The following is a 27,392-nucleotide window of genomic DNA, read 5'->3' on the forward strand; positions in this document are numbered from 1 at the left end:
GTGTGGGTTTGGTTTCAGACTGGTTGTTAGCTGGTAGCTTAGCATATACTCTGCATTTTCTACATGTGACCAACTCTCCATTTTCTACCCTCCAGGAGTTCATTGCTGTGTGTGATGTGCTCCCTCACTGCCCCCCATTCTCTCTTTCCTTTGTTGAAGCAGGCAGCCCTCTGGTCCCTTGGAGCCAACAGATTCTTGCACCACAAGTTCAAGGTAAGCTCATACCTCTCAGCCACCTTTTCTGTTTCGCCTATGTAGGTGCTAAACAAACACTTCTTCCATCTTGCAGGACAAGATGGTCAAGAGGATTGCAAGAGACAGCAGTGGACTGTAATACACTGCACTCTGAGAGCCATGATTGTTTCTACCCAATTCATTGAACAGATGTCTTGTTCTCTATTGGACACATTCGGTTGTGGCTGCCTGTGGGGTGTGGGAGGGGAAGAGGCCCTGAGAATGGATGTGTGTATCCCTCATGGTCAAGGGCTCCCCATTCTACTACTACTTATCATTTCTATAGCGCTACTAAACGTATGCAGCGCTGTACACTTGAACATGAAGAGACCGTCCCTGCTCGACAGAGCTTACAATCTAATTTTGACAGACAAACAGGAAATCCAGTATGTTAGCATCGAAGTTTCAAGGAATGGATCTGATTTGAGTCCTATCAGACTACTCGGCATTCTGTCTCTGTTCTTTGCATTCAAATCTTACCTCTATTTTCACCAGGTTCACGGGTATCCATAGCAGGTAGTTTGTCTCCCGCTTTCCACCTCATGTGTTCCCCCACTAGGTTCCATCCTTCTTTATGTGGTGAACCCCAGTCCCCTTTTATGAAGTGCCCACCCATTGTCAAGGTTGTTGGGGGTGGGGAGGGGGGGAGCATATATGCACTGAATGTCTTTTCCACATTATTCAACACAGTCCTACAATCCTCCATAGTTATGGAACAACAACATTTCTAAATTCTAGCCTGCAAACTATTTTCAAGGTGGCCACAGGTACTGAGCCCTTAAGTCATGGTGAGGGAGAGGGTTTCTGGTTACAGTTCCTAATCCAAATTACTTGCAGGTGGCTACAGCCTGGTGGCTGGAGTGGCCTAGTGATTAGTGCACCGGTCTTGCAATCCAGAGGTTGCGGGTTCAAATCCCATTGCTGCTGCTTGTGATCTTGGGCAAGTCACTTAACCGTCCATTGCCTCAGTTGCAAACTTAGAGCCCTCCTGGGACTGAGAAATATCCAGAGTACCTGAATGTAACTCACCTTGAGCTACTACTGAAAAAGCTGTGAGCAAAATCAAAATAAATACAACAACATATATTTATGTAGCCTGTGCCCTTCTGTACCTGTTGTATTATATTGCAGTGCTTTTACCCTTGTTTTCCCTTTTCTCCTCAGCACTATATACCATTGCTGAAAAGATGTGAAAAGATGACCCAGCTGTTTGTAGCTCCTTCCTATGCTGATACCTTCAATGTGAAAAGATGACCCAGCTGTTTGTAGCTCCTTCCTATGCTGATACCTTCAATGTGAAAAGATGACCCAGCTGTTTGTAGCTCCTTGCTGGCCCTCACCAATGTGGTTTGGTTGTGGGTAAGGATGTCTGGTGATCAGAGAGCAAACATCGTCTATGTGCTACCTATGGTTATCTGCAAGTTTCTACTTGGCAGATCACTAGTGCTAGACAACATACCTATTATTTACACAACTCTGTGCTGTGGAGCTCTATCGTAAGGGGGGGGGGGAGCCTGGATGGGCATTTCTGTTCCTGAACACAAACGCCCACCCAGCCTCCCCCCCTTACCATACAGCCATGCAGTTTGGAAGGAACAGGTGGCTTTCTGTATGGCCACACATCACACATATGTCCCAAAGTTTCTTTGTCACAGTTCACCTGTCATGCAATCCATATTGCTGCCTCCTCTCACATCAACCCTAGCATTTCATAATATGTAGTGCACAAAGTAGAGACACACACCCTGTTATATGAAAAAAATATCCGTGTATTTAACAAAAATTGAACAATGTCCAATTCTCCCCCCCCACCCCCCAAATGTCCTTTAGCAGCAGCCACGTCCTCCTCCCTGAATGGCTGTGTGCAGCAGGCTAATGAGCAGCACCAGGAGCAGCCTCACTGCCCTAAGGTGCTGCTCATTAGCCTGCCACATTGCCCCCCATCTCCTGCCTCATTGCTGACACTTCCTGCAGCAACTGGTTTTGGGCATTCAGCAACTGGTTTTGGGCATCCAGCAGCTGGTTTTGCCCATCAACCAGTTGCTGCAGGAGGCACAGTGCTGGGGAAGGGGATGGTGCTGGGGAAGGGGATGGTGCTGGGGATGCTGGAGGTGGTGGGACCTCCTCCTCCACGGCCTCCTCCTTTAGTGGAAGCCAATGTCATTTTTCTCTGAGGAGTTTGGCGCTCTCATACTTTGCCTTTCCGAATATGAGTCTAGCTGCGGTATTTTGGGCAGTCTGGAGTTTCTTAATGGTTTTTTCTTTGCATCCTGCGAAAATGGAGTTACAGTAATCCAGGTGGCTCAGTACTAGCGATCGCACTAATTTGCGGAATACTTCCCTTGGGAAAAAAGGTTTCACTCTTTTCAGCTTCCACATAGCAAAAAACATTTTCTTTGTCACATTCTTCGCATGGCGATCAATAGTAACACCCAGGAGTTTTAAGTTATTCACAATAGGGAGAGTATGGCATGGTGTATTAATATTGGCGTAATTAGTCTTGTTAAACTGTGATGATAAGATAATACATTGAGTCTTTTCTGCATTGAGTTTAAGTAGGAAAGCATCAGCCCATGAGTTAATGATTTGGAAGCTGGTATTAATTTTATCTATAATTTCTGATAAGTTGCTCTTGAATGGAATGTATATTATGATGTCGGCGTAAATATATGGGTTTAGGCCTTGATTGGATAGTGATTTGGCTAGTGGCAACATTATTAAATTAAAGAGAATTGGTGAAAGCGGCGAGCTCTGAGGCACTCCACATCCAGGTCTCCATGGTGAGGAAATGGTCGACTTAGATATCACTTGATAAGATCTTGCAGTTAGGAATTTGTAGAACCAGTTCAATACGTTTCCACCCAGTCCAAAGTATTCAAGGATGTTTAATAGAACACCATGGTTAACCATGTCGAATTGGAGGATGGAAACTGATATTGGACAGGACATTTGCATTATTAAATACATACATTTACAAATGAGTACAGATGCCCTGTTTATAATACTTATGTTGAGCCCTGATACGCCATCTGGCTGCCCTGATTATGTCAGGGTTGTTGTGCCTAATTCTGCGGTACCTCTGCTGGAGGGACTCTAGGTCCCTTCTGATGCCAAATCTTCTGCAAGATATAAATTTGTACACCAGGAGTCAGGGGATGACCCTTCTTGCCTTCAGCACACAAATTCATTTGGAAATCAAATAGTAGAGACTCACAACACTGATTGGGGGGGGGGGGTGACACATTACATAGCTACAGATGATGTAATTGAGGTGGGCGCTAGGACAGAGAGTACCGTTTGTGTTTTTGCTTTCTAGTACATAGATTCTGTTAATGAATGTGCATGTGCACATATCATTGCTTACCCTTGAATGCAGACTCCAGTTTTTGCTTACACTGCTGAGGGAGCTGTTATATGTGTAGCTACAGGAGGGGGCCCTGATAGCCCAGGAGGGGAGGGGTCAAACACTTATCTCTCCAACCTGTCCCTTATCTCTCCCCAGGCTCGGATGCAGGGAGTCCTGGGGGGCAGGTGGTGGTGGTGGGGAAATAGAATTCTCCTGTGCCTAACGCACAGGTAGATGAGGAGCAGATTTTCAGCTGTGCTGAAATTAGGTTCTCTCCGGAGAGCCATGTTTCTCAGTGAATTGGAAAGCGTGCCTCGCCTTATATGGACGGCCATGCGTGATGGCCGTCCTTAAACGCACGGCTCCATATATGGTTCGCCATTCCATATATGGATAGGTCAGTACGTGCACGTCTTGGCATATATAAGGGCTCCACACATGGCCGGCTGTGACGCATGGCCGTCATGCGTGCAGGACCTACGTTCAGAGTTTTCCTTATATGGATCGTTATCAAGTGTGCGAACTTCATATGTACACAATAAAATGAGTATGTTCGTTATATTTCCCATAGCTGCATGTTCCGCAACTACAGTGCATGTAGTTGTGGACATCCAGGTAGGGGGAAATATAAGGAAGATTGAGAAGTATAAAGTACAGTAACGCGTTTCTCACATAAGTGCCATATTTTTCCTATACTTTGGGCGCATCTGATTTAGCCGTGTTCAACTACGATAAAGGAGTATCTGAGGCCGGCCTTTTTCCTATACTTTGGCCGTCCCTGATTTGGCCAGGTTCCACCATATTATCGAAACGAAAGTTGGCTGGCCATCTCGTTTCGAAAATACGGTTGGCCCCTCCCCTTCGCCGCGCCATCCTCGGAGATGACCGGCGCCGTTCGATTATGCCCCTCATTGTGTATGGTTACTTGTATATCCAGAAAATTGACCTGGTGAATACCTATATTAACCTCAAATTTGATGTTTGGATCACAGTTATTGAGATATTCAAAAAATTGGGCTAGGGATTTGCCATCACCGCCCCATATCAGAAAAATGTCCTCAGTGAATCTTTTCCAGCAAATTATATGGGCATTGTGTGGCAAGCTATATACATGGTTACTTTCGAACTGTGCCATGTAAAGGCAAGCCACGGTAGGGTGCTGGGCTCGATGGACCGTTGGTCTGTCCCAGCATGGCGATGCTTATGTACAGTGGCTCCCATCGCCACAGCCCGTGTCTGGTTCAAGAGTGTAATTTTGTGGTGAGAAATGTCCATCTCTTGTAAATGTGCATCAGTTAATTCTAATGCTTTCTGTTGAGGAATCATAGTATATAACGAGATCACATCCATAGTAGCTAACATTACAGGAGTATCCCCTATCACTAAATCATTCAGCATTGTAATTAGATGCGCCGAATCTCTGACATATGAAGGGATGTTTTTTTACTATAGGTTGTAGATGAAAATCTGAAAATTGAGAAATTTTCATCTACAACCTATAGTAAAAAAACACCCCTTCATATGTCAGAGATTCGGTGCATCTAATTACAATGCTGAATGATTTTTTACTATAGGTTGTAGATAAAAATCTAAAAATTGAGAAATTTTCATCTTGCAGCCCTTCTGCTTATCCTCACAGCCTTCTCCAGGGTGACTCCCAGGTCCACTGCGATCCACCCAGGGCCCTCGCTCCAGGTGCTGCGTGCCGGACAATTTTCTCTATACATTTTATATTTTCTCCCAGTTGCTACTTATGGCTCCAGTATGCTTTCTCTTCTTGGTACTGTCCCTTCCTAATCTGTTTCTCCATCTGAAACCACTGCACACTGCAGGAACACATTGCCCACCCTTTGCTTTCATCATCTCACCATTTGTTTTGTATTCATCATTCTTCTCAGCTCTCAACCTTCAACATTTCCTTCCTTCCATTCAACAATCTCCATTCTATCTGAGTACATCTCGCCTTCGTTGTTGCCGTCATGCTTCTCTGTACTCCCTTGCTCGTTCTCCTGCTCTCCGTTGCTGACATCAATCCCAATCCTGGTCCTCCACATTAGCTCTCATCCTATTCGTGCAGGTTACACCGTAATGTCTCCAATCTAATTTCTGTTCCTCTCCTCCCCCCTTCTTGCCTGCCTTTTTCTTGTGCTCTGTGGAATGCCTGCTCTGTCTGTAACAAACTTTCCTACATCCACAACCTCGTTATCTCTTGTACTCTCCATCTGATTGCCCTAACCGAAACTTGGCTTTGCCCTGAAGACTCTGCTTCAGTTGCGGCCCTGTGCCGTGGAGGTTATCTTTTCTCCTGTACTCCTTGCCCGCTTGGCTGCAAAGGTGGTGTCTGGCTACTACTTTCACCCTCCTGTAGATTTCAACCTCTTCTTCCACCTCACTCACTGCTTTTTTTTCTTTCGAAGTCCACTCCATTCGTCTATTCACTCCTCTGCCTCTCTGAGTAGCAGTCATTTATTGACCCCATGATGTCCCATTCTTCCTTTCTCACTGACTTTGATGCCTGGCTTTCCTTCTTTCTTGAACCTTCTTCTCCTTCTCTCATTCTTGGTGATTTTAACATTCATACTAATGATCCCTCTGACTCTTATGCTTCTCAGTTTCTCGCTTTTAACATCCTCTTTCAATCTTCAACTGAATGGCCACTGTCTTAATCTTATCTTCTTCTCAAACTGCTCACTCTCAAGTTTCCTTGCCTCAGCTCTTCCCCTCTCTGACCATCATCTGATAACTTTCACACTTAAACACCCTCCTCCCCAGTCCCTTCCAATCTCAACCAATTTGGGCAAGTCACTTAACCCTCCATTGTCCCTGGTACAAAATAAGTACCTGAATATATGTAAACCGCTTTGAATGTAGTTGCAAAAACCTCAGAAAGGCGGTATATTAAGTCCCATTTCCTTTTCCCCTTTAGGAATCTTCAGGCTGTTGACCCTTCTACTCTGTTCTCCAGTGTTTCATATCTCTTCTCGACCACTATGTTATCCAAGTCTGTCAATGAGGCTGTCTCTTCCTATAATACCAATCTATCCTCTGCTCTGGATACTCCCGCTCCTTCCATCCCCCGTTCTGTAAGGCGTACCAAACTCCAGCCTTGGCTGACCTCTAGAATCCGCTACCTACATTTCTGTGCCTGCTCTGCCGAACGCCTTTGGCTGAAATCCCGTGCCCATGCTGACTTCATACATTTCAAATTCTTGCTGACCTCCTTCCAGTCTGCTCTTGCCAAACAGGACTATTACATCCAGTTGACAAATTCTCTTGGCTTGAACCCTCGACATCTCTTTGCCACACTGAACTCTCTCCTCAAAGTGCCTTCACCTCCAACTCCTCCTTCACTTTCTCTCCAGACTGTGGCTGAGTACTTCCATGATAAGGTTCATAAGATTAACTTTGAAATCTCAACCAAGTCACCTCCACCTCTCCTTCATTATCTCAACCCTCCAACCCCTGCTTCCTTTTCTTCCTTTTCTGAAATCACTGAAAAGAAAACTCCACATCTATTTTCCTCCTCAAAACTAACTACCTGTTCCTCTGATCCTATTCCCACCCGTCTAATTAGCACTATCTCTCCTACTGTCATCCCTTTTATCTGTCATATCCTCAGTCTTTCACTTTCAACTGTGACTGTTCCTGATGCCTTCAAACATGCCGTAGTCACACCACTCCTTAAAAAACCTTCATTGGACCCTACCTGTTCTTCTAACTATTGCTGTATCTCCCTCCTCCATTTCCTATCCAAGATACTTGAACGTGCTGTTCACCTCCGTTGTCTTGACTTTTATCTCAAGCTATTCTTGATCCACTTCAATCTGGCTTTTGCCCTCGTCATTCAACCGAGACAGCACTTACTAAAGTCTCCAATAACCTGTTCCTGGCCAGATCCAAAGGTCTGTATTCTATCCTCATCCTTCTCGATCTTTCTGCTGCTTTTGACACTGTTGATCACATCCTACTCCTTGATACACTGTCCTTACTTGGATTTCAGGGCTGTGTTCTTTCCTGGTTTTTTTTTCTTATCTCTTCCATCGTACTTTTAGTGTATACTCTGGTGGATCCTCTTCCACTTGTATTCCACTATCAGTTGGTGTACCTCGGGGATCTGTCCTGAGACCTCTTCTTTTCTCCATCTTTACTTCTTTCCTTGGTTCTCTGATCTCATCCCATTGTGTTCAGTATCGCCTTTATGCTGATGACTCCCAGATCTACCTCTCCACACCAGAAATCTCAGCAGGAATCCAGGATAAAGTATCAGCCTGCCTGTCTGACATTGCTGCCTGGACGTCTCACCGCCATCTGAAACTAAACATGACCAAAACTGAGCTTCTTATCTTTCCCCCTAAACCAACCTCTCCTCTTCCCCCATTCTCTATTTCTGTGGATAACACTCTTATCCTCTCTGTCTCATCATCTCGTAACCTTGGGGGTAATTTTCGACTCCTCTCTCTCCTCTTCTCTGCACATATTCAGCAGACTGCTAAAACCTTTTCCAGAAACAGGAAGGTGGTAGAACTAGAGGACATGAATTAAGGTTGAAGGGGGGCTGACTCGGAAATTATGTCAGGAATATTTTTTCACTAAGAGGGTGGTAGATATCTGGATTGCCTCCCACGGAAGGTGGTGGAAATGAAAACGGTAACAGAATTTAAAAAAATGTATAGGATAAACACAAAGGAATCCTGTTTAGAAAGAATGGAGCCAAAGAAGCTTAGCGGAGATTAGGTAGCAATGCCAGTAATTGGGAAGCAAAGCCAGTGCTGGGCAGAATTCTCTATGGTCTGTGCCTTGCTCATGGCTGAATAGATTTTGATGGATTGAAGTGGAGCTTTTCAAGAGCTTCAAAGACAACTTCTGAAGTTTTAGAACAAGGACCATGCCGGGCAGACTTGTATGCTCTGAAAATGGCAAGGACAAATCAGTATTACGTCATAACTTATATATCTTTTTGGGCAAACTGAATGGACTGCTATCATCTACTATGTTACTATGTAAGAGGAAAGGGCAACACATTTTGTCAAAGGCCTTTTCTGCATTCAGGCTCACCAATACAACCCACTCCCCTCTACTTTTGCACATAGACATTGCCAGGAGTAGGCACTCTACATTTATCACTGTTCATCTACCTTTTTCAAATCCCACTTGATCAGGGCCCAATAAAAAGGCAGAAACACAGCCAGTTTGTCAGCCAAAATCACAACAGAAACTTCATATCAATGTTAATCAAAGAAATAGGGCGGTATTAACCAGGCATCTGGGGTAGCCTTTCGGGTTTTGGAATCAGAAAAATAAGAGCAGTATTTTCAAAAGCTGGAAATGAACTCTTCTCTACTACCGTGTTATATTAATAAATCAGAGGGTCTAGCAATTGTAAGGATAGTAACCTGTAAAATTCACAAGGGTAGTCATTGGGACCTTGCGCTTTGCACAGGTGAGATACCTTTTATAGCCCTTTGGATTTCCTTAGCTTGAATCAGTCTGTTCAGGGGTCATGAATTTAATTTTTAAGGGATGTGTTTACAAAATTTGATAAATAATTGCTGTTTGGACTGTTACAAAGCAAATCCATGGGTGTTTGCATGCGGGATCTCGTGCAACTGCAGATGTCCTCCATTTTAGGGGGTTGGCACACATCCACAATTGCTCTTCACTTAGGGTTTGCATACAAATGCATGTGTTTATTCAACTTGGTAATCAAATTGTTTGAGCTGTTTATCTGCCCGTTGGGTGGGATATTTTCAGTGATGTCTGCTAATGACAAGTTCATATCCTGATGTTTATACTTTTTTTTTCTTTTTGCGTTGACTGAGCTTAATAAGTAGGGCCTGTAGTTTCCCCACGAGGCAACAGAAACTACCAAATCTATTTTGTGCAATGGAATTGCAGGAACACGAGTTCTTATCTGCTGATCTTACCCATTCTGTAGTTGCTTCACTTGCTGCAGCTCACTATTTCCTTGTACTTGCTCAGGGTCTATATTGCTTTGTGCCCGTTTCTCGAGATAGTCTGTTCAGAACTTTTGGATTCCCTATGGAGTGACTTGTAAAAACTGCAACAATATCTAAATACTGAGTCCTGTACCACTGGAATTTCAGTAATGTCATCTCTTGTGTCTGCATTCAGGCTAACCTGATCCACGAGCCATTGGTGGTGTTTGTTTGTTCAACTACAGGTCAAGGAGACCCTCCAGATAACATGAAGGTAGGACACTGTTTGAGGATCTAGTTCTGTATTTGAGTCCTTCTGTCTGCTTTTGGCTTCATGTCTTTCTGTAAGTGTTGTGCTGGCTTATAAATGTAAGTGTGTATATGGGGAAGAAATGGCACTCACCCTGAAGTGCTTCTTTTTAACCGGAAGAGTAGATCACTGTAAAGAGATTTGCACTCAAAGTCTCATGATTCATGTAAAAAAAAAAATGGAGTGCCACGTTAGCAGAACTGTAAGGGTAGCCTTGGGAATGGTAAAAAACAAAAAACAAAAAGTGGTTTCTTGTGCATTTGTGGGGTTCAGGAGATGTGGTGGCAAAGATGTATAACCTACGGCAACACCACAGGTTAAAGGTTCGTTGGAGAACTGCAACTTCATATGGAGATGGAGCTCCCTCACATGGAGATGGAGCTGTAGGTGCGGCCACGTTCAAAGGTGGATGCGCCTTGTTTTGGGAAGTGTGCAGAGATTTGGGACTACCTTCCTGCGCCCCAATAAGGATAAATTTATCTAGCGCATTAAGGTGTTTATCAAAAGGGAAAAACTTTAGAACAATCTCTAGGGGCGTGGCCATGGTCAGAAAAGTGTATGGCACAAAGAGTGGCACATATGGTGTTGTGTAATTATGTGCTGAACTATATTATAGTGTGAAAGGAGTCTAACAGAGTAAAGGAAATACAAGAAGACTGGCACTATATCTAAATCTGCATTAAAAAAATTAATTAAAAAATTAGTGAATTATATACTTACCTGTGTTCAGAACTTTCCAGTGTTCAGGGATACTTCACAAAAGTAAACTATTCAGATACCCCACGTCTAACCAAGGAGACCTGCGAATACGTCTGAGTAAGGAGAATGGGTTTCCCACGGCAATTCGTAAAGGCACTATTTTAGCTGATCCGGACAAGAAACTTTAATATGTATATGTAACGGTCAAGGGACTTAGCAAACCCCGCAGTCTAAACCTGAGTTATTAATGCGTCCACTAATTATAACCCTTTTTTATCAGGAGCCATTACAAGACACTTAAGACAAGGTCGCTCAAGAATACCCTTTTCACCCACAGTTTGGTCAACCTTAGGACCACAAAAAAATACCCAGTTCGGTCAACCTTAGGACCTTAAAAAAAAAAAAAAAAAAGTGTTGGTCAACCTAAGGACCACCCCAAAAAAACCCACACAGTTTGATCACTTCAAAACCTCTAAACCCCCCCCCCCCCCCGTAATCTTCAGCTAAATGTATAGTACCTGAATGAGGGCAATCCCAAAAACCACTCCTTTGTATTCACAAAGGGGCGTAGGGTCGCAGTACTCCTCTGTAGAAAAAGGGACAACCGGACCCTAAAAACCACTGCTTTGTACAGGGACAGTAAGTTCCCCGAACTGGTATGCAAAGGGACGTAAATCCGCCACACTCCTCTGGTTGGTTTTTTTTTTTAATTATTTTTTTTTCCAGAGGGAACCCGGAATTACCTGGGGCTGCAACTCTCCACTCATAAGTGGGTACCAGCCCAAACCTTCCTCTGCAGAGAGCACCAGGAGCTTACTGGAGACTGCAACACTCATGTTGGGTGGGAACCAGTCTCAAAAATCATCCCGTACAAAGTATAGAACCCTAAAAAAACACCTTGGTAGAGGTTAAGGAGGCGCTCAACACTCCCTCTATGTTTTAGGGGAAACAGCAGCAGTATGCGCTCAACACACCCTGTGTGAGGGGAAACAGCAGCCAGCATAGACTTCAAGTCTGGAACCTCTACAAAGGGTGGGGTCAGTCTCCACGGATGGGAAACTGTGTAACAAAAAAAAAATAATGCAGATTTAAGCCTGGAACGAACGTCTTGTTGATAAATCAAAAAGCAAGGGTAGGTAGAAGTGAGTCAAACTGTAAGGCTTGGAGGACAGAAGATACCTAGCTCGCATTACAGAGCAGGTGTATGTAAAAGATGTTCTGCTATTAGGAGAGAGCAGAAAAGTAACAGGAAAGTAAGCTGAACTTTTGCAGGTCTGTCAGGACAGAGCCGAAAGCACACAAAAAATGACTTTTAAACTCAATGTGGCAATTCTGCTTCTGTCATGGCATGTAATCTCCATGTACAGAACATGCAGGGTAAATTGTATAAACAATCTTACTCTGGCAATTGTCCCAGAAGAAGAAACCTTGAGCACGGAGCGAAGTTCAGTTTTAGTTAAATTAGGAGAGGAAAGAAAAGCGATTTATTGCCAGGAGCTAAAAAAGTTAAAAAAAAAAAAAAAATCTACTGTGGAGCAAAGGTTTAAGACAAGCAAGAGATGTTCCAGTATTTTGTAGATTTATGGGAAGTAAGATTTCCCGCTGTTCATGTAACTGAAACAGAATGAAAAGGAAATTTTTTTTTTTAAAGGGAAAACAAAGAAGGAGTTTCCCAGCAGTTAGATAATTAAAATAGTGGAAGACCGGTCAAATACAGATTAGATCCCAGCTTGCGAAGGTGGGCTGCTTAAGGCACACGTTCGGGGTTACCAAAAATGTAGATAATTTGCATGTTCCCACTAATTATTTTGACCTCATATTCCCCCAGACTGTTCTTACACAGTCCAGGAATTAACAAGCTCCAGAATCAGAAGGACTCACTGGGATATAAGAAGATAGTTTTACAATCTTACCGAAAGCAGTACAGGCAAATTAGGCGTTCATCTCTGGATCATGATGGGACAACGTTTCACACAGCAGGTGCAGTCTGAACTCTCTCTTCAGCCTTCTGGAGCCTTCTCCCTTTTAACACCCTTCAGACAGCCCTTTTTATACCCTTCTGACTCTTTTCATCCCAATGGACCCTAGCTTTCTCACCGGAACTGTTTGGTCCTTATCAGTTGATAAGAATGACTTCACATGCTCCCAAGCCTTCCTCTAGCCCCCCCTGGATGATCTCATCTGGGGTGCAGCTGACCCAGTACTATCTTCATGAAGCCAAAACGTCTTTGCTCGTGACTTCTTGCAGGTGCCAATCTTGCTTATTTGTTTATAGAGCAGATTCCTCCACCCTCTATCTGCTCCCAATTACCTCATTTCAGCATTTGCTACAGTGAAATGTAATTTGTGTCAGAAGTTATCTTTGATTTTTATAGGCCTAGTTCTTAGCCTGAGCCATTGGCCTGTATTTTACTGAGAGCAAGGGACAGCATATTTCTACATTTCTTATACCTCCCTCAGCCTGTTGGCTCAACAGAGGTGTAAGAAGCAGAGGAACACAGAGAAGAATGTCCTACTCATTACTGTTATTCTGCTAGTTTGGGGCCAGTTCTCAGGTTTATCAGACTGTGGAGGATGAGAGCAAGCAAGAGAGAGGGATGGCAGGGAACGCTGGAGGGGAAGGATGAAGAGAGGAGAAAGGTAGAAGGATGGGCTTATAAGAGCACTGTACAGAGGAGAAGCTGTATCTAGAGGAGGGTGGAAGAAGAGGGAACAAGTGACATAACAAGAGTCTATATACCTGTGGCTACTTTGGAGGCTTGGTAGGAGACAGAGATGGAAGGTTGGTATGAGGGTGGAAGAAGAGAGAGGATACTAAGTATTATTTGTTTGAAATCTTTTACTCAGAAGCTGTTAAATTTTATGCAGACTGCGTGAAATTGCAGGATGACATTTGGAGGTTGGAAGACTGAATCCAAATGGTAGATGAAATTTAATGTAGACAAGTGCAAAGTGATGCACATAGGAAAGAATACCCAAATTATAGTTACATGATACTAGGTTCCACATTAGGAGTCAGCAGTGAGGAAGAGGGTTTAGGTTTCATTGTGGACAGTACAATGAAAGTTTCTGCTCAATGTGCAATGATGGCTGAAATAGCAAACAAAATGTTAGGAATTATTAGGAAAGGAATAGAGAATAAAACAAAGAATATAGGACTCAATTCTGAAAATGGCGCTCAAATTTGGGCACTGAAAAAAAATGTGTGCTAAGCGATATTCTCTAAAATGGCATAAATGGCACTCCAGGTTGGGTGCTGTTTATAGAATAGTGCTTAAAATACATCAGTGCTTCAGAGGGGTGGATCCAGAATATGTCGCTTTGGGAAACCAATTATAAAATTTTGGAGATTATGTATTGCTCCGAATAGAGTCCACAGAGCGGGAATTTCCAGTTCATCTTGTCTAAAATGCTCTTCAAGTGAAGCCTTGTTAGGACACATGTTCTGGCACTGTCCGAAAGTATGCAGATTTTGGAACAATGTTTACTCTGATCTCCAGAACATGGAATTGCACTTGTTTGGATAACCCACTTCACAATGGAGAAAGGGTAGTTAGTGGGGTTCCTCAGGGGTCTGTGCTAGGACCGCTGCTTTTTAATATATTTTTTAAATGATTTAGAGATGGGAGTAACTAGCGAGGTAATTAAATTTGCTGATGACAAAAAGTTATTCAAAGTCGTTAACTCGCAACAGGATTGTGAAAAATTACAGAAGGACCTTAAGAGACTGGGAGACTGGGCGGCTAAATGGCAGATGACGTTTAATGTGAGCAAGTGCAAGGTGATGCATGTGGGGAAAAAAGAACCCGAATTATAGCTACGTCATGCAAGGTTCCACGTTAGGAGTTACGGACCAAGAAAGGGATCTGGGTGTCGTCGTCGATAATACACTGCTGTGGCTAGGAAAGCAAATAGAATGTTGGGTATTATTAGGAAAGGTATGGAAAGCAGGTGTGAGGATGTTATAATGCCGTTGTATTGCTCCATGGTGCGACCGCACCTTGAGTATTGTGTTCAATTCTGGTTGCCGCATCTCAAGAAAGATAAAGTAGAATTGGAAAAGGTGCAGCGAAGGGCGACTAAAATGATAGCGGGGATGGGACAACTTCCCTATGAAGAAAGACTAAGGAAGCTGGGGCTTTTCAGCTTGGAGAAGAGACGGCTGAGGGGAGACATGATAGAGGTATATAAAATAATGAGTAGAGTGGAACGGGTGGATGTGAAGCGTCTGTTCACGCTTTCCAAAAATACTAGGACTAGGGGGCATGCGATGAAACTACAGTGTAGTAAATTTAAAACAAATCAGAGAAAATTTTTCTTCACCCAACGCGTAATTAAACTCTGGAATTCGTTGCCAGAGAACATTGTGAAGGCGGTTAGATTAGCAGAGTTTAAAAAGGGGTTAGACGGTTTCCTAAAGAACAAGTCCATAAACCACTACTAGATGGACTTGGGAAAAATCCACAATTCCAGGAATAACATGTATAGAATGTTTGTACGTTTGGGAAGCTTGCCAGGTGCCCTTGGCCTGGATTGGCCGCTGTTGTGGACAGGATGCTGGGCTCGATGGACCCTTGGTCTTTTCCCAGTGTGGCATTACTTATGTACTTATGTTCACACATTTCCCCATTACATCTGTGGCCCCGAAAGGCTATAAAGGATTTTTACAAAGGGCTTTTCTAATGGATAAGAAGACAATATTGTACTACTGGTTGTCCAAGGAATCTCCAACACTACCACATTGGTGTTCTTATATGATATCTTTACTCATGATGGAGTGCCAGTCGGTGGAATTGCTAGACTATTAAAAAAATTTTTTTTTTTTAGTTTTTTGCTCCATTTGAGAACGTTTTTAGTCTTCATTACCACATGTGGCACATAGCTGCCTACTTAATATCTGACTTTAGCATTTCAGGTTGGCAGAGACATCTACATGCTGTTTTTTTTACTTACTTTGTGATGGGGGGGGGGGGGGGGGGGGAGGAGAAGGGGAATGAAAGAAGACTGGGAGAGGCATGGGAAGTTTTTGAAAACCAGGTTGGTCATTTGTGTATATCTATGTGCATGTGATGTATCTGTTTTTACTAAATTGACCAATAAACATAATTAAACATAGAATAGTAATTAGTGCCGGGACCTGCATCCAGTTTTGGGCATTAGGATTTACCCCAACTGAACTCTGGTGTAAATCCCAGTGCCTAAATTAGGTGCGGATCCCCCAAATTCTATAACACTGCGCACAGATCTTTTAAAAATGCCCTTGACCTGCCCATGCCCCTTTTTCAGATCTGCACCAAAAGATTTATGGGCGTAACTTCTAGAATAGCGACTATAAAGATGTGCATAAATTCCAATTATTGCCAGTTAGTGTTAATTGATAGCACCCAATTATTGGGTCTAATTGGCTCATTAAATTGTGCACAGAAATTGAGTGCATGCTATATATAGAATTAAGGCAAGGGAATAATGCGTCTCTATTGCTGCATGAGTGTTTTTGTGCAGTTCTGGTCACCACATCTCAAAAAGGATGTAGTGGAACTGGAAAAGGCACAAAGAAAGGTGATAGACATGATTAAGGGGGTGGTACAACTTTCATATTAGGAAAGGCTAAAGTGATCAGGCATACTGATACATTTAATACAAATAGAAAATATTTTTTCACTCAGCCTATAGTGAAGTTCTGGAAATGGTTGACAGAGTATGGTCAAGTATAGCTATGTTTTAGTTTCAACAATTTTTATTGACGACAAGGCAAACATCTAATACTTAGGAAAGGCAGAACAATGATCATACACATATTCAAGAACCTCTACACTTTACAGCACGTCATCAAAATTTTTGAGCATATTCTAATTCAAAATCAACCCCCTCCTCCTCATGAAAGACTGGTTGAAGCTTTGGCTGGGTTCTTGGACTCTGATAGATCCCAGCTAATCATCAGTCGCAAGCTATACAACCCCCTTCCCCCAAACCCCCACTCCTGAGATGAGCATTATATGAATTACCATCTACCACCTAACTCATAAAGCGATTCAAAACCTGACTGCTAGCATTGTGGGAAATGGTATTCAAATAAGACTACTAAATAGGGACAAACTTATCCTACTAGAGTCACAATTTCAACATTTACTAACAACTAGACTCCAGTGTGTTCATCATATCAAAAATACCTTTATTACCAAACACGTGTTTGGTAATAAAGATATTTTTGATATGATGAACACACTGGAGTCTAGTTGTTAGAAAATATTCAAATAAGACTCCCAAATGAGCAGAAAGGATTTCTTTCTATTTGGATGACCTCTGGCCCCATACGATTCATGTAGTTTGTTCCTCCATTACCAGACCCTAGGAAAGAAACTAGGTGCTTGTTCTCCCAGCCAGTGATTGAAGATGCATTTATTCCCCAATATATATGCCTTCCGCAAGAATAGGATTTCCCCCTTCCCCATGGCTCCCATAGAGGCTATATTAGAATGTACCAACCCCTAAAAGGAAAATCTAAGAGGATGCTCAAGTACCAACTGGAGATACCCGACCATGCCTGTCCAGAAAGATGTAATCTGCAAACACTGCCAAAACCCATGCAACAAAAAGAAAATGCTGGATTGACACTTAGGACACTGAGGGGTAGACACACATCCCGCATGGAACGCCCTTTGTCGTGAGAAATATGCTCTGTGCATTACCCGGAATTGGCATTCCTGTAGTTCTGCACTATGAACCGCTACCGGAATTCCCCGTAGAACCCCCTCCCGCAAAGATGACATGGCAAGAGGATGCCCCAACTCCTTAGCCCATGCCTTCAACAATGCCACATAAGATTTACCTGGTAAGTATGCATTAAGGCTCTTATGAAACCACAAAACTGACACCTGATCCTGGGCATCCCCTTAGAAGAACTCCCAAAGCCTAATTCCCATTGATAAGTCAAGAGTCATCGGAGCCAAGGTACGCATATACTGAGATAATTGTAAATAGGCAAAATAATCCGACTCCCCACAAGAAAAACGCTGTCTAAAATCCGCAGACTCCAAAAGAGAACCATCCGGTTGCAGCAGATATTCCAACAAAAAAATGCCCTTTGATTCCCAATGATGAAAAAGCGCTAAGTCCAGCCCTGGATGAAACTCAGTATTACCCACTATAGATAGGAGAATGGTACACAGAAAAATAGGAGGAACATAAATATGGAATGAAAAAGAGATTCTACCCCTAAGATTAGTCATTCATCTACACAAAATAATAATGTCAGAACACCAGAAAGAGGAAAGAAACGTATAAGTGACTCAGGGGATTCTTATACCTCACCTCTTACTATTCCAGTTTCTCCTCATCCTCCTTTATCCCCTAGGTCTTTTTTTAGACAGGATATGGGATCCACATTCTCCCAAATGGAATCAGAAATTGGAGCGTCCATCATTTGAAAGACAACCCATGAATCGGCCCCACTTGAGAGAGAGGGAGAGACCCTATCCCAGATCATTCCCCTACAGATTCCAATTATTACATCACAATCAACCATCCCACAATCATCCACAATACTACAATCAAGAACAGTACCAAAGCAGTGACAGTTGGAAGTAGACATCCCGATATACAATTTATCACAATATATCCTTTCTGATCTCCAGTGCGAAGTTCCTCAGAAGGGCCTCTCTTTTGTACCAACACCCAGGTATAATGCACTCCAAACTCAGATAGATTTAAGTTCTCAAGGAAACTACAGATTATTCATGCATTTTCTAAAAATTCAACAGCTCATATGGATGTCTCAGTTGTAAAAAAGAAAACTCTCAAAATGGATTCCCCCAGGACAAACTGATCCACTTATACATACCTTTTTTTTGAATGTGTTCAACGTGATGTCTCCCGCCTAGAGAAGAAAAAACAAAGACACTATAATTTATCCAGAGAAGAAAAAGAGGCAGTCCAATCCCTTTCCAATAACCACGATATCATCATCAAACCCACCGACAAAGGCGGGGGGATTGCTATACAAGATAGAATCGATTATGTGACAGAGACCAGCAGACAGCTTGGTGACTGGCATTATTATACTATTTTAGATGGTGATTCAACCTCTGACATACAACGGGATATAGAAGAAGTCATTTCTCTGGCATCCTCTAGAGGTTTTTTTAACAGCCAAAGAAAAAGACTTTCTGGTGGTCAAAGATCTGATTATACCTACAGTGTACACTCTACCGAAAATCCATAAATCCTCCTGGAAGACCAATTGTGTCAGCAAATGGATCAATCCTGGAACCTTTATCCATTTTTGTAGATTTTTTTTCTTCACCCAACGATAACATTTGTTGACTCTTTTGTAAGAGATTTGGGATATATGATCAGTCTTTTAGAAGAATTTGTTTTTTTTTTTTGTAATCTTTTTATTAAAGTTTTTAACAGATAAACTCATACATAATATTTGTAACATTTTGATAACCTCTATGCAGTGAGTGCGTAGCAATTAACAAAAATTTCCCTCCCTCCCTCCTCCCCCTCCCCCGTAAGGATCAAATCCCCAAATCCCACTGAGGGTCAGTGAGTTCAAATACCTGGGCAACTCATTCATAGAATCGGAACAATCAGTTTAGGTGCATCCAGGTCTATCCCTCTCTGGTGTCTCCATAGTCTGTAGCACTCCCAATGGTGATTGAACTTTATCTGTCCTGAGCGCATGGCTGTCATTTTAGACATTTGATAGAGATAATCCATCTTGTGTATCACCTTTGTTATTGGTGGTGCCAATGGGCTCTTCCAAGCGGCCGCCAATGCGATTTTTCCCGCTACCAACCATGTTGATGTTAGCTTGTGATCTGACACTCGAATTTTCGGTGGGCGAAGGTGCAGCAAACAAACCTCTGGTTTAGTGGGATATCGTACCCCAGTCACTTGTGCAAATTGATCTAGCAAGTCCGACCAATAGGTTTGAATCTTCGGACAGGACCACCATATATGGAGCATATCTCTCACCTCTGTGCATCCCCTCCAATATTGATCTGATCCCTGCCCATACATTTTTACCAGTTTCTTGGGTGTATAGTACCATTGATATAATACTTTATAACCATTCTCAATCATAGAACTAGAGATAGAGACCCGTAACACATGTTCTAATGCTTTTTCCCATTGTGTATATTCTATTGTTATTTGTAGATCCCTCTCCCAGCGCTGAAGATAATGTAGTATTGGTCCTTGATCATCAAGTAAGGCCCTATATAGTCGAGAGACACAGCCCCTGTGACCCCCTGTTTTCATTGCTTTTTCTATATCTGTCTCCTCCAAGGATAAGTCTGTTTTAGCTCTCCTACAAATATAATCTCTAATGCGATTATAGTGGAACAGGTGGTGTGAGGGTAGATCATAGTCATCCTGCAGCTCTGTAAAGGATATCATTTGGTCCTCTTCCCATAATTGGCCTAAAGTGCCTAGCCCTTTCTTCTCCCAATGACTATATAGTGGGTTATCTATCCCCAACGGACAACCGGGGGCCGTTTTTACTGCCATCTGTTGGAAATATGTTCTCTTGGGGAAACGACTCTTCCATATAGTCAGCCACATCTGAAGGGGATATTGCACTGCTATTGGGGCCTTCTTAATATAGGCCTAGACTTGGCCTCTAGGCATCCATAATATAGAGCGTAGGTCCCGCTGACCCAGCCAGTGTTGCTCCATCAGGCGCCAAGGTTTGGCACTACCAGCGCCCCACTCCGCCAGTATGCGCAATTGTGCCGCTTGGTGGTATAGGTGAAAATTTGGAACTCCCATACCCCCCCGTTGTTTTGATTGATACAAAATAGCTGCCCGCACTCGCGGCGGCTTGTGTTGCCATATATAGGCGAATACTTTTCGGTTAAGATGGCGGAAGAACCCAGTAGGTACTGGCAGTGGCAAAGCCAGGAATAGATATAGAAGCTTAGGCAAAATCATCATTTTGATGGCTGCCACCCGGCCCATCCAGGACAGCTCCAGCCCCTCCCACCTATCCAATTCTTGAAAAAGCTCCTTCAATTTCGGGGGAAAATTAGCTTGGTGAATACCCTCTAAGGTAGCTGTTAATTGGATACCTAGGTATCTGAGGGACTTGGTAACCCACTTCACCGGGAACTGACTTTGGAGGGAAATCTTTTCCGTTGGTTGTATCCCCAGGCCTAATGCCTCTGATTTACCCATGTTTACCTTAAACCCAGATATCCTGCCATATTGGCTCAAGCCATTCATTACCTGAGGTAGGGATTCACTCGGATTAGTCAATGTCAAGAGAATATCATCTGCAAACAGCATAACTTTGTGCGCCGTTCGTCCCACTGTTAAGCCATGTATGTGTGGATGTTGACGTAAGTATTGGGCCAGTCGTTCTATTGTCAAAGCAAACAATAATGGTGATAGCGCACATCCCTGACGAGTCCCCCGTTCCAGTGCTATTGGGTCTGATCTAATCCCATTGATTTTCAAGACAGCTAGCGGGTTAGCATATAGTAAGCGTAGCCATGTAATAAATCGGCCCGTGAATCCCATAAGTGGAGGAGTGGCCTAGTGGTTAGGGTGATGGACTTTGGTCCTGGGGAACTGAGGAAGTGAGTTCGATTCCCGGCACAGGCAGCTCCTTGTGACTCTGGGCAAGTCACTTAACCCTCTATTGCCCACCGCATTGAGCCTGCTATGAGTGGGAAAGCACGGGGTACAAATGTAACAAAAAAAATGAATAGTTTGAGTGGAGGAGTGGCCTAGTGGTTAGGGTGGTGAACTTTGGTCCTGAGGAACTAAGTTCGATTCCCACTTCAGGCACAGGCAGCTCCTTGTGACTCTGGGCAAGTCACTTAACCCTCCATTGCCCCATGTAAGCCGCATTGAGCCTGCCATCAGTGGGAAAGCGCGGGGGTACAAATGTAACAAAAATAAAATAAATAAATAAATATGATCTAATACCTCAAACATGAAATCCCAATTGACCCGATCAAACGCCTTTTCGGCATCTAAGGATAAGAGCAGCGTAGGTTGTCGGGTATTGAGTGCCTCTTGGATCAAGTGGATTGCTCTTCTAACATTATCAACAGCTTGCCGCCCTGCGATGAAGCCCGCTTGGTCCACCTGTACTAATCTCGGCATGAGTTTTTGCAGTCTTTTGGCGAGTATTTTGGTAAAAATCTTGTAATCAGAACCCAGGAGCGATATCGGACGGTAGGAGCTACAATACTGTGGGTCTTTCCCTGGTTTTGGTAAGACTACCACATTAGCTACCCTCCAAGTATATGCTAATTCAGCTTGTAGCTCTAACTCATTAAAGGCCCGAACTAGTAGTGGAATTAATAGTTTACTATAACATTTATAAAATTTATTCGTATACCCATCGGGGCCCGGTGCTTTCCCATTTGGCAAGTCTCTGATAGCCCACAGTACCTCTTCCGGCGTAACGGGCGCTGATATCATCTCCCTATCAGCTTGCGATATTGTGGGAAGTGTTACCTGTCTAAGATATTCCCGGGACTCTTGAGAGTCAACGACCTCCTCGGCTTGATATAGCGTTTTATAAAAGTTAGTAAAGACCGTCTTAATGTTCTCACTGGTATTGCATAAATTCCCCTCAGTATCTCGAACAGCCACAATGTGGGCACCGGTGGACCATTTTTTCAATTTGTGTGCCAATAGCCTAGAGGTACGATTCCCGAACTCGAAGTGAGCCTGCCTCACCCGCTGTAGATGTTCTGCTATCTCAGCCATTTGGAGTTCCCGAAGCTCCATCTGGAGGGCGTGCATGCGGTGTTGAATATCTTTAGTGTCCCTCTGTTGAGTGGTGCGTTCAGTGAGTGTTGCCAGTTCTGTATGTATTTGTTGGGTTCATGCTCTAGTCTGTTTCTCAAGATGTACCTGCAGGGCTATGACTTTACCCCTAATCACTGCCTTGCACCCTTCCCACAGTGTTCCCAATGATACCTCTCCATTGTCATTAATGTCAATAAAGTCTTTAATGTCTTTCTCCAGACTGGCGACTATCAATGGATCAGCTAGTAGTTTATCATTAAATCGCCATTGCGGTGGTTCTGTGCGCCTTATTTTTAGTGTTAGCTCCAACATCACTGGAGCATGGTCTGACCATGTCCTCGGGTGAATTTGAATTTGCCTTATGCTATCTATTATAACCAATGGTCCCATCCACAGGTCTATGCGGGACTGAGAGTTATGGACCGCAGAGTGAAATGTGTATTCTCTGGCCTGCGGGTGTTTATGCCTCCATATATCTATTAATTGCCACTGGCGCATAAATGTGTAGAGTTGGGTCCGATCAGCCTGTGAATAGCGGATCCCTTGTGTGGTATTGTCCAGTGTTGGCTGTAGGGTCAGGTTAAAGTCTCCGCCAAGTAATAATGTGCCCTCAATATATTTAGATAGGAGCGCCAACAGTGCCAAATAGAAAGCACCCTGTTGATCATTAGGAGCATAAATGTTTAAGAGCGACAGGATTTCCCCCTCCACCGCCACCACTATCAGCAGATATCGACCCCCTTTCTCTCTCACTATTCGCTTCACCTGCCAGGGATAGTGTGGTGACGTCACTATCAGCACTCCGTTCTTTTTTTTTTTCTAAGGAAGTGGATGCAAAGAAAATCTGTTGACCTTTTTTAGTGTGACATAATTTTTCTGCTGCAGGGGTTAAGTGTGTCTCTTGAATAAAAGCTATATCCGCCTTTAAGCGTTGAATCTCCCTAAACATGAGTTGTCGCTTTCCCGGAGAGTTAAGCCCCTTTACATTAAGGGTCATGCATTTTATATTACTTATCATCTCTGTGTGTTACTGCCCCCCTCCACCCATCATTGTGTCCATAGCTATATTTATTATCTATGAGTAGTTGCCTCCCCCCGACCCTCAGGTGTTGCATATTTTGAACCGTTTGTCCCCAACTAATAACTCCCCTGCCCTCCCTACCCTTCATAAGACACCCCGGTAACAAAGTCATGGGCTGTCCAGGAGTAAAGTGACCCCCACCCTCGCATACTATCACTATCTTGGTCCCCACACAGCTTAGTGACCGAATGATAATATTATCACATAGGGTTTATCCACAACATATATCTGTATTAACATGCTAACTATTATAGAAAGTATACCAGTTCGTGTATCAGATATCCACTTGATGTTCACATTTGAGTCTTATATGGTCCCTTGTTATTTATTTCTTGGCTCTGTTCTCCATTCTCTTCAGCTGTGCATCTGAGCGTTGTCGTTGGAGTCGGCCCTTCCCTGTAGTGACTCTTTGCCAGCGAGGCTTGTCTCCTGATGTTGAAGTACGTTTCTGTGTTGTGTTGATATCTTCATTTGGTCGTTCATCTGGAAAAATCTCTGCTACTTCTGCGATATCTCGTACCTGGTGCTGTTTCCCATCTTTATAAAATCGCAGCACAAATGGATGACCCCATCTGTATTTAATGCCTTTATCAGACAAGAATCTTGTAAAAGGTCTAAGCTCTGCTCGTCTTTTCAATGTGGCTGCAGCTAGATCTTGATAGCATTCAATGTGGTATGAATCCCACTGAAATCCTGGGGTGGTTTGCGAGGCTTGCATGATTTGTTCTTTAAGCTTAAACAAGCTATAATGTCTTTGGGGCGGTTTGATTGAGCACTGCCCAGGGCCCTATGCGCTCATACCAGTTGTATTTCTGCGGGTTCTTTAGTGATTTGTAGCTCCTGTAGCAGAGCGCTAGCAATTTTTTGCACGGTTGTCTCACAGTCTGTGTAGTGTGGTGTGTCCGGGAGGCCGCGGAACCGCACATTACATCGGTGGCTCCGATTTTCAAGATCCTCGATTTTATCCCACACCTGTTGGGTTTCTCGTTTGGCCTCCCGAAACTGTGCGTCCATATTTTGAAGCGATTCTGCTTGTTCGTCTAGGCGATCCTCCGTTTCTGCTACTCGGATCCCCAGCGCGCCAATTTCACCCCGCAGCTCCGCCCCCAGTGCTGTAAGGTCTGCTCGCACCGCCGTGATTATTTCTGTTTTTATTTCTTGAAGCCATCCGTGAAGTTCTTGCATGCGGGCCTCTTCTTGCAATTGTCCCTCACCTGTCACAAATAAAGGTGGGGAGAGCTTGGCTGGGCTCCCTGTTGGGAGATCAGATGGGCGGTATTCGGGATCTTTCGCGCTCATGGTCACTGCTGGGCCCCGATATGCGAAGGCTTGTAAATTGGGTGTCGGAGTCCGCGAACTCTTCATAGATCTGCCACCGCAAGTTTTGTGCGTTATTTCCAGCCGTTTTGAGATCACGCTGCTGTCGTTTGTGCGTGGGGAGTTGCTTGTTTGTTAAGGGCTTGTCGGAGCTCGTGGCTCAGGCAGCCATCTCGGGTGGTGACGTCACTTCCTCCTTTAGAAGAATTTGAAGGTCATCTATCTGGTGTTCTACTAGTGACTCTGGACATAGGCTCGCTTTATACTAATATACCTATGAATTCCAAATTGGTTCATTCTTACCCTTGGTACTATAAACTTAACCAAAAATTACTTCTGCTTTTTGGGGCAGTTCTATTTACAAATTTGTGGCACAGTGATGGGAGCGGCCATGGCTCCTGATATTGCAAATTTATTTTTATTATTTTATTTGTTACATTTGTATCCCACATTTTCCCACCTATTTGCAGGCTCAATGTGGCGTACATAGTACCGTAAAGGCATTCGCCAGGTCCGGTAGAGAAACAAATACAAGGTGATGTGGTCGAATAAGGATCATATGTTTCAGGCATATTGGGGATCGAAGAGAGGAAAGGTTATGTAGTGTCCTTTACGAGCTTTGGTTTTGCTGTGTTGCAGAATGTAGGCACTTATGTTGGGTCGGTAGGGTATGCCTTTTTTGAACAGGTTGGTTTTTAGTGATTTTTTGAAGTTTAGATGGTCGTAGATTGTTTTCATAGCTTTTGGCAGTGCGTTCCATAGTTGTGTGCTTATGAAGGAGAAGCTGGATGCATAGGTTGATTTGTATTTGAGTCCTTTGCAGTTTGGGTAGTGGAGGTTTAGATATGTTCGTGATGATCCGATTGTGTTTCTAGTTGGTAGGACTATGAGGTCTGTCATGTATCCTGGGACTTCGCCGTAGATAATTTTGTGGACCAGGGTGCAGATTTTGAAGGTAATATGTTCTTTGATTGGGAGCCAGTGCAGTTTTTCTCAGAGGGGTTTGGCACTTTCGAATCATGTTTTACCAAATATCAGCCTGGCTGCTGTGTTTTGAGTGGTCTGGAGTTTCTTTGTGAGTTGTTCTTTAAATCCCGCATAAATTCCGTTGCAGTAGTCTGCATGGCTTAGTACCATTGATTGTATTAGGTTACGAAATATTTCCCTTGGTAAGAAAGATTTTACGCATTTAAGTTTCCACATTGAGTGGAACATTTTCTTAATTGTGGAGTTCACTTGGTTCTCAAGTGTAAGGTTCTGGTCGATTGTAACGCCGAGTATTTTCAGGCTATCTGAGATAGGGAGGGTGTGGTCTGGGGTGTTTATAGTTTTGGGTTTGTATGTATTGTATTGAGATGAGAGGATGAGGCAGTGTGCTTTTTCAGTATTCAGTTTCAGTTGAAATGAATTTGACCATGAATCCATAGTGTTCAAACCGAGCTTGATTTCATTGGTGATTTCTGTCAGATCATGTCTGAAGGGAATGTATATTGTAACATCGTCTGCGTAGATGAATGGGTTGAGGCCTTGATTGGATAAGGACTTGGCTAGTGGGATCATCATTATGTTGAAAAGTATTGGTAACAGTGGTGATCCTTGAGGTACTCTGCAGTCTGCTTTCCACGGTGATGATATGTTTGTGTTTGATTTCACTTGGTATGTTCTGGTGGTTAGAAAACCCTTGATCCAGCTGAGTATATTTCCACCAATCCCGAAGTAATCTAGGAGTCTTAGTAGTATATTGTGGTTTACCATGTCGAATGCACTCGACTTGTCGAATTGGAGGAGAAGTATGCTTTTACCTGTGGCTATTTCCTGCTTGAATTTGGCCAGGAGAGTGACTAGCACAGTTTCAGTGCTATGGAGGGGGCGAAATCCTGATTGTGATTCATGTAGTATTGAGAATTTGTCCATGTAGTCAGTGAGTTGTTTGGTCACCATGCTCTCCATCAATTTGACTGCTAGTGAGATAGATGCAACTGGGCGGTAATTGGCGAGTTTGTTTTTTTCTTGGTGTCTTTTGGTATTGGGGTGAGTAGGATGTTGCCTTATTCCTCAGGGAAGAGACCTTGTTGGAGCATGTGGGTTAGGTGGGATGTGAGGTCTGCTATGAAGCGGTCGGGGGCGGATTTAATTAGGTAGCTGGGGCAGGTGTCCAATTTGCAGTGGGTGTTGGAGAACCTCTGAGTCGCATGGGTAACTGATTCGACGGTGAGGAGAGCAAAGTTTGACCAGGTTCAATCTGCTGGGTATTCTCCAGAGGTTGGGTCCAAGCCATTGATGAAGTTTTCGATGGTGGTGTTGTGTTGAGGAAGTGTGTTGCGTAGTTTTATTATTTTTTCATTGAAGTATTGAGCAAGTTTGTCTGCGGATGGGATGTCTGTGTTGGTTGTGGTGACTGGGGTGGTGTTTAGTAGTTTATTTACAAGTTGGAATAGTTTCTTCACGTCTTTATAATGTGGTCCTATTTTAGTTTTGTAATGAGATCTTTTGGTCTGTCTTATTGCATATTTGTATTTTCTTTGTGTTTGTTTCCATGCGTTGAGTGTATGTTCATCTTTTGTTTGTTTCCATGCTCGTTTGAGTTTCCTGGATTGTGTTTTGAGTTTTTTCAGTTCGTCATTGAACCATGGTATCGAGTTTTGTCTTCATGATATTCTTAAGGGTGCTATTTCGTCTAGTACGCTTCTGCATCTTTCG

General features: G+C 43.4%; 1 protein-coding gene across 5 annotated transcripts in view; it reads left to right on the forward strand.

Annotated features, from left to right (window-relative positions):
• The window catches only part of NDOR1 (NADPH dependent diflavin oxidoreductase 1), a 390,824-nt gene that overhangs the window by 24,151 nt on the left and 339,281 nt on the right, over window positions 1–27,392 (forward strand). For 3 of the 5 annotated variants that reach the window (XR_003942469.1, XM_030206227.1, XM_030206228.1), the window contains exon 3: window positions 9,713–9,790. The exons of 1 other annotated variant lie outside the window; for it this stretch is intronic. Coding sequence is in view for 2 of the 4 variants with exons in the window: in XM_030206227.1 (XP_030062087.1) it covers window positions 9,713–9,790 (78 nt within the window). In the remaining 2 variants the exon portion in view is untranslated. Of the gene's footprint in view, window positions 1–9,712; window positions 9,791–27,392 lie in introns of those variants that run through there. One more of the 5 variants, XM_030206231.1, reaches the window with a different exon arrangement.

This window comes from Microcaecilia unicolor, chromosome 6 (assembly GCF_901765095.1).
Source record: "Microcaecilia unicolor chromosome 6, aMicUni1.1, whole genome shotgun sequence".
Lineage (NCBI taxonomy): Eukaryota > Metazoa > Chordata > Amphibia > Gymnophiona > Siphonopidae > Microcaecilia > Microcaecilia unicolor.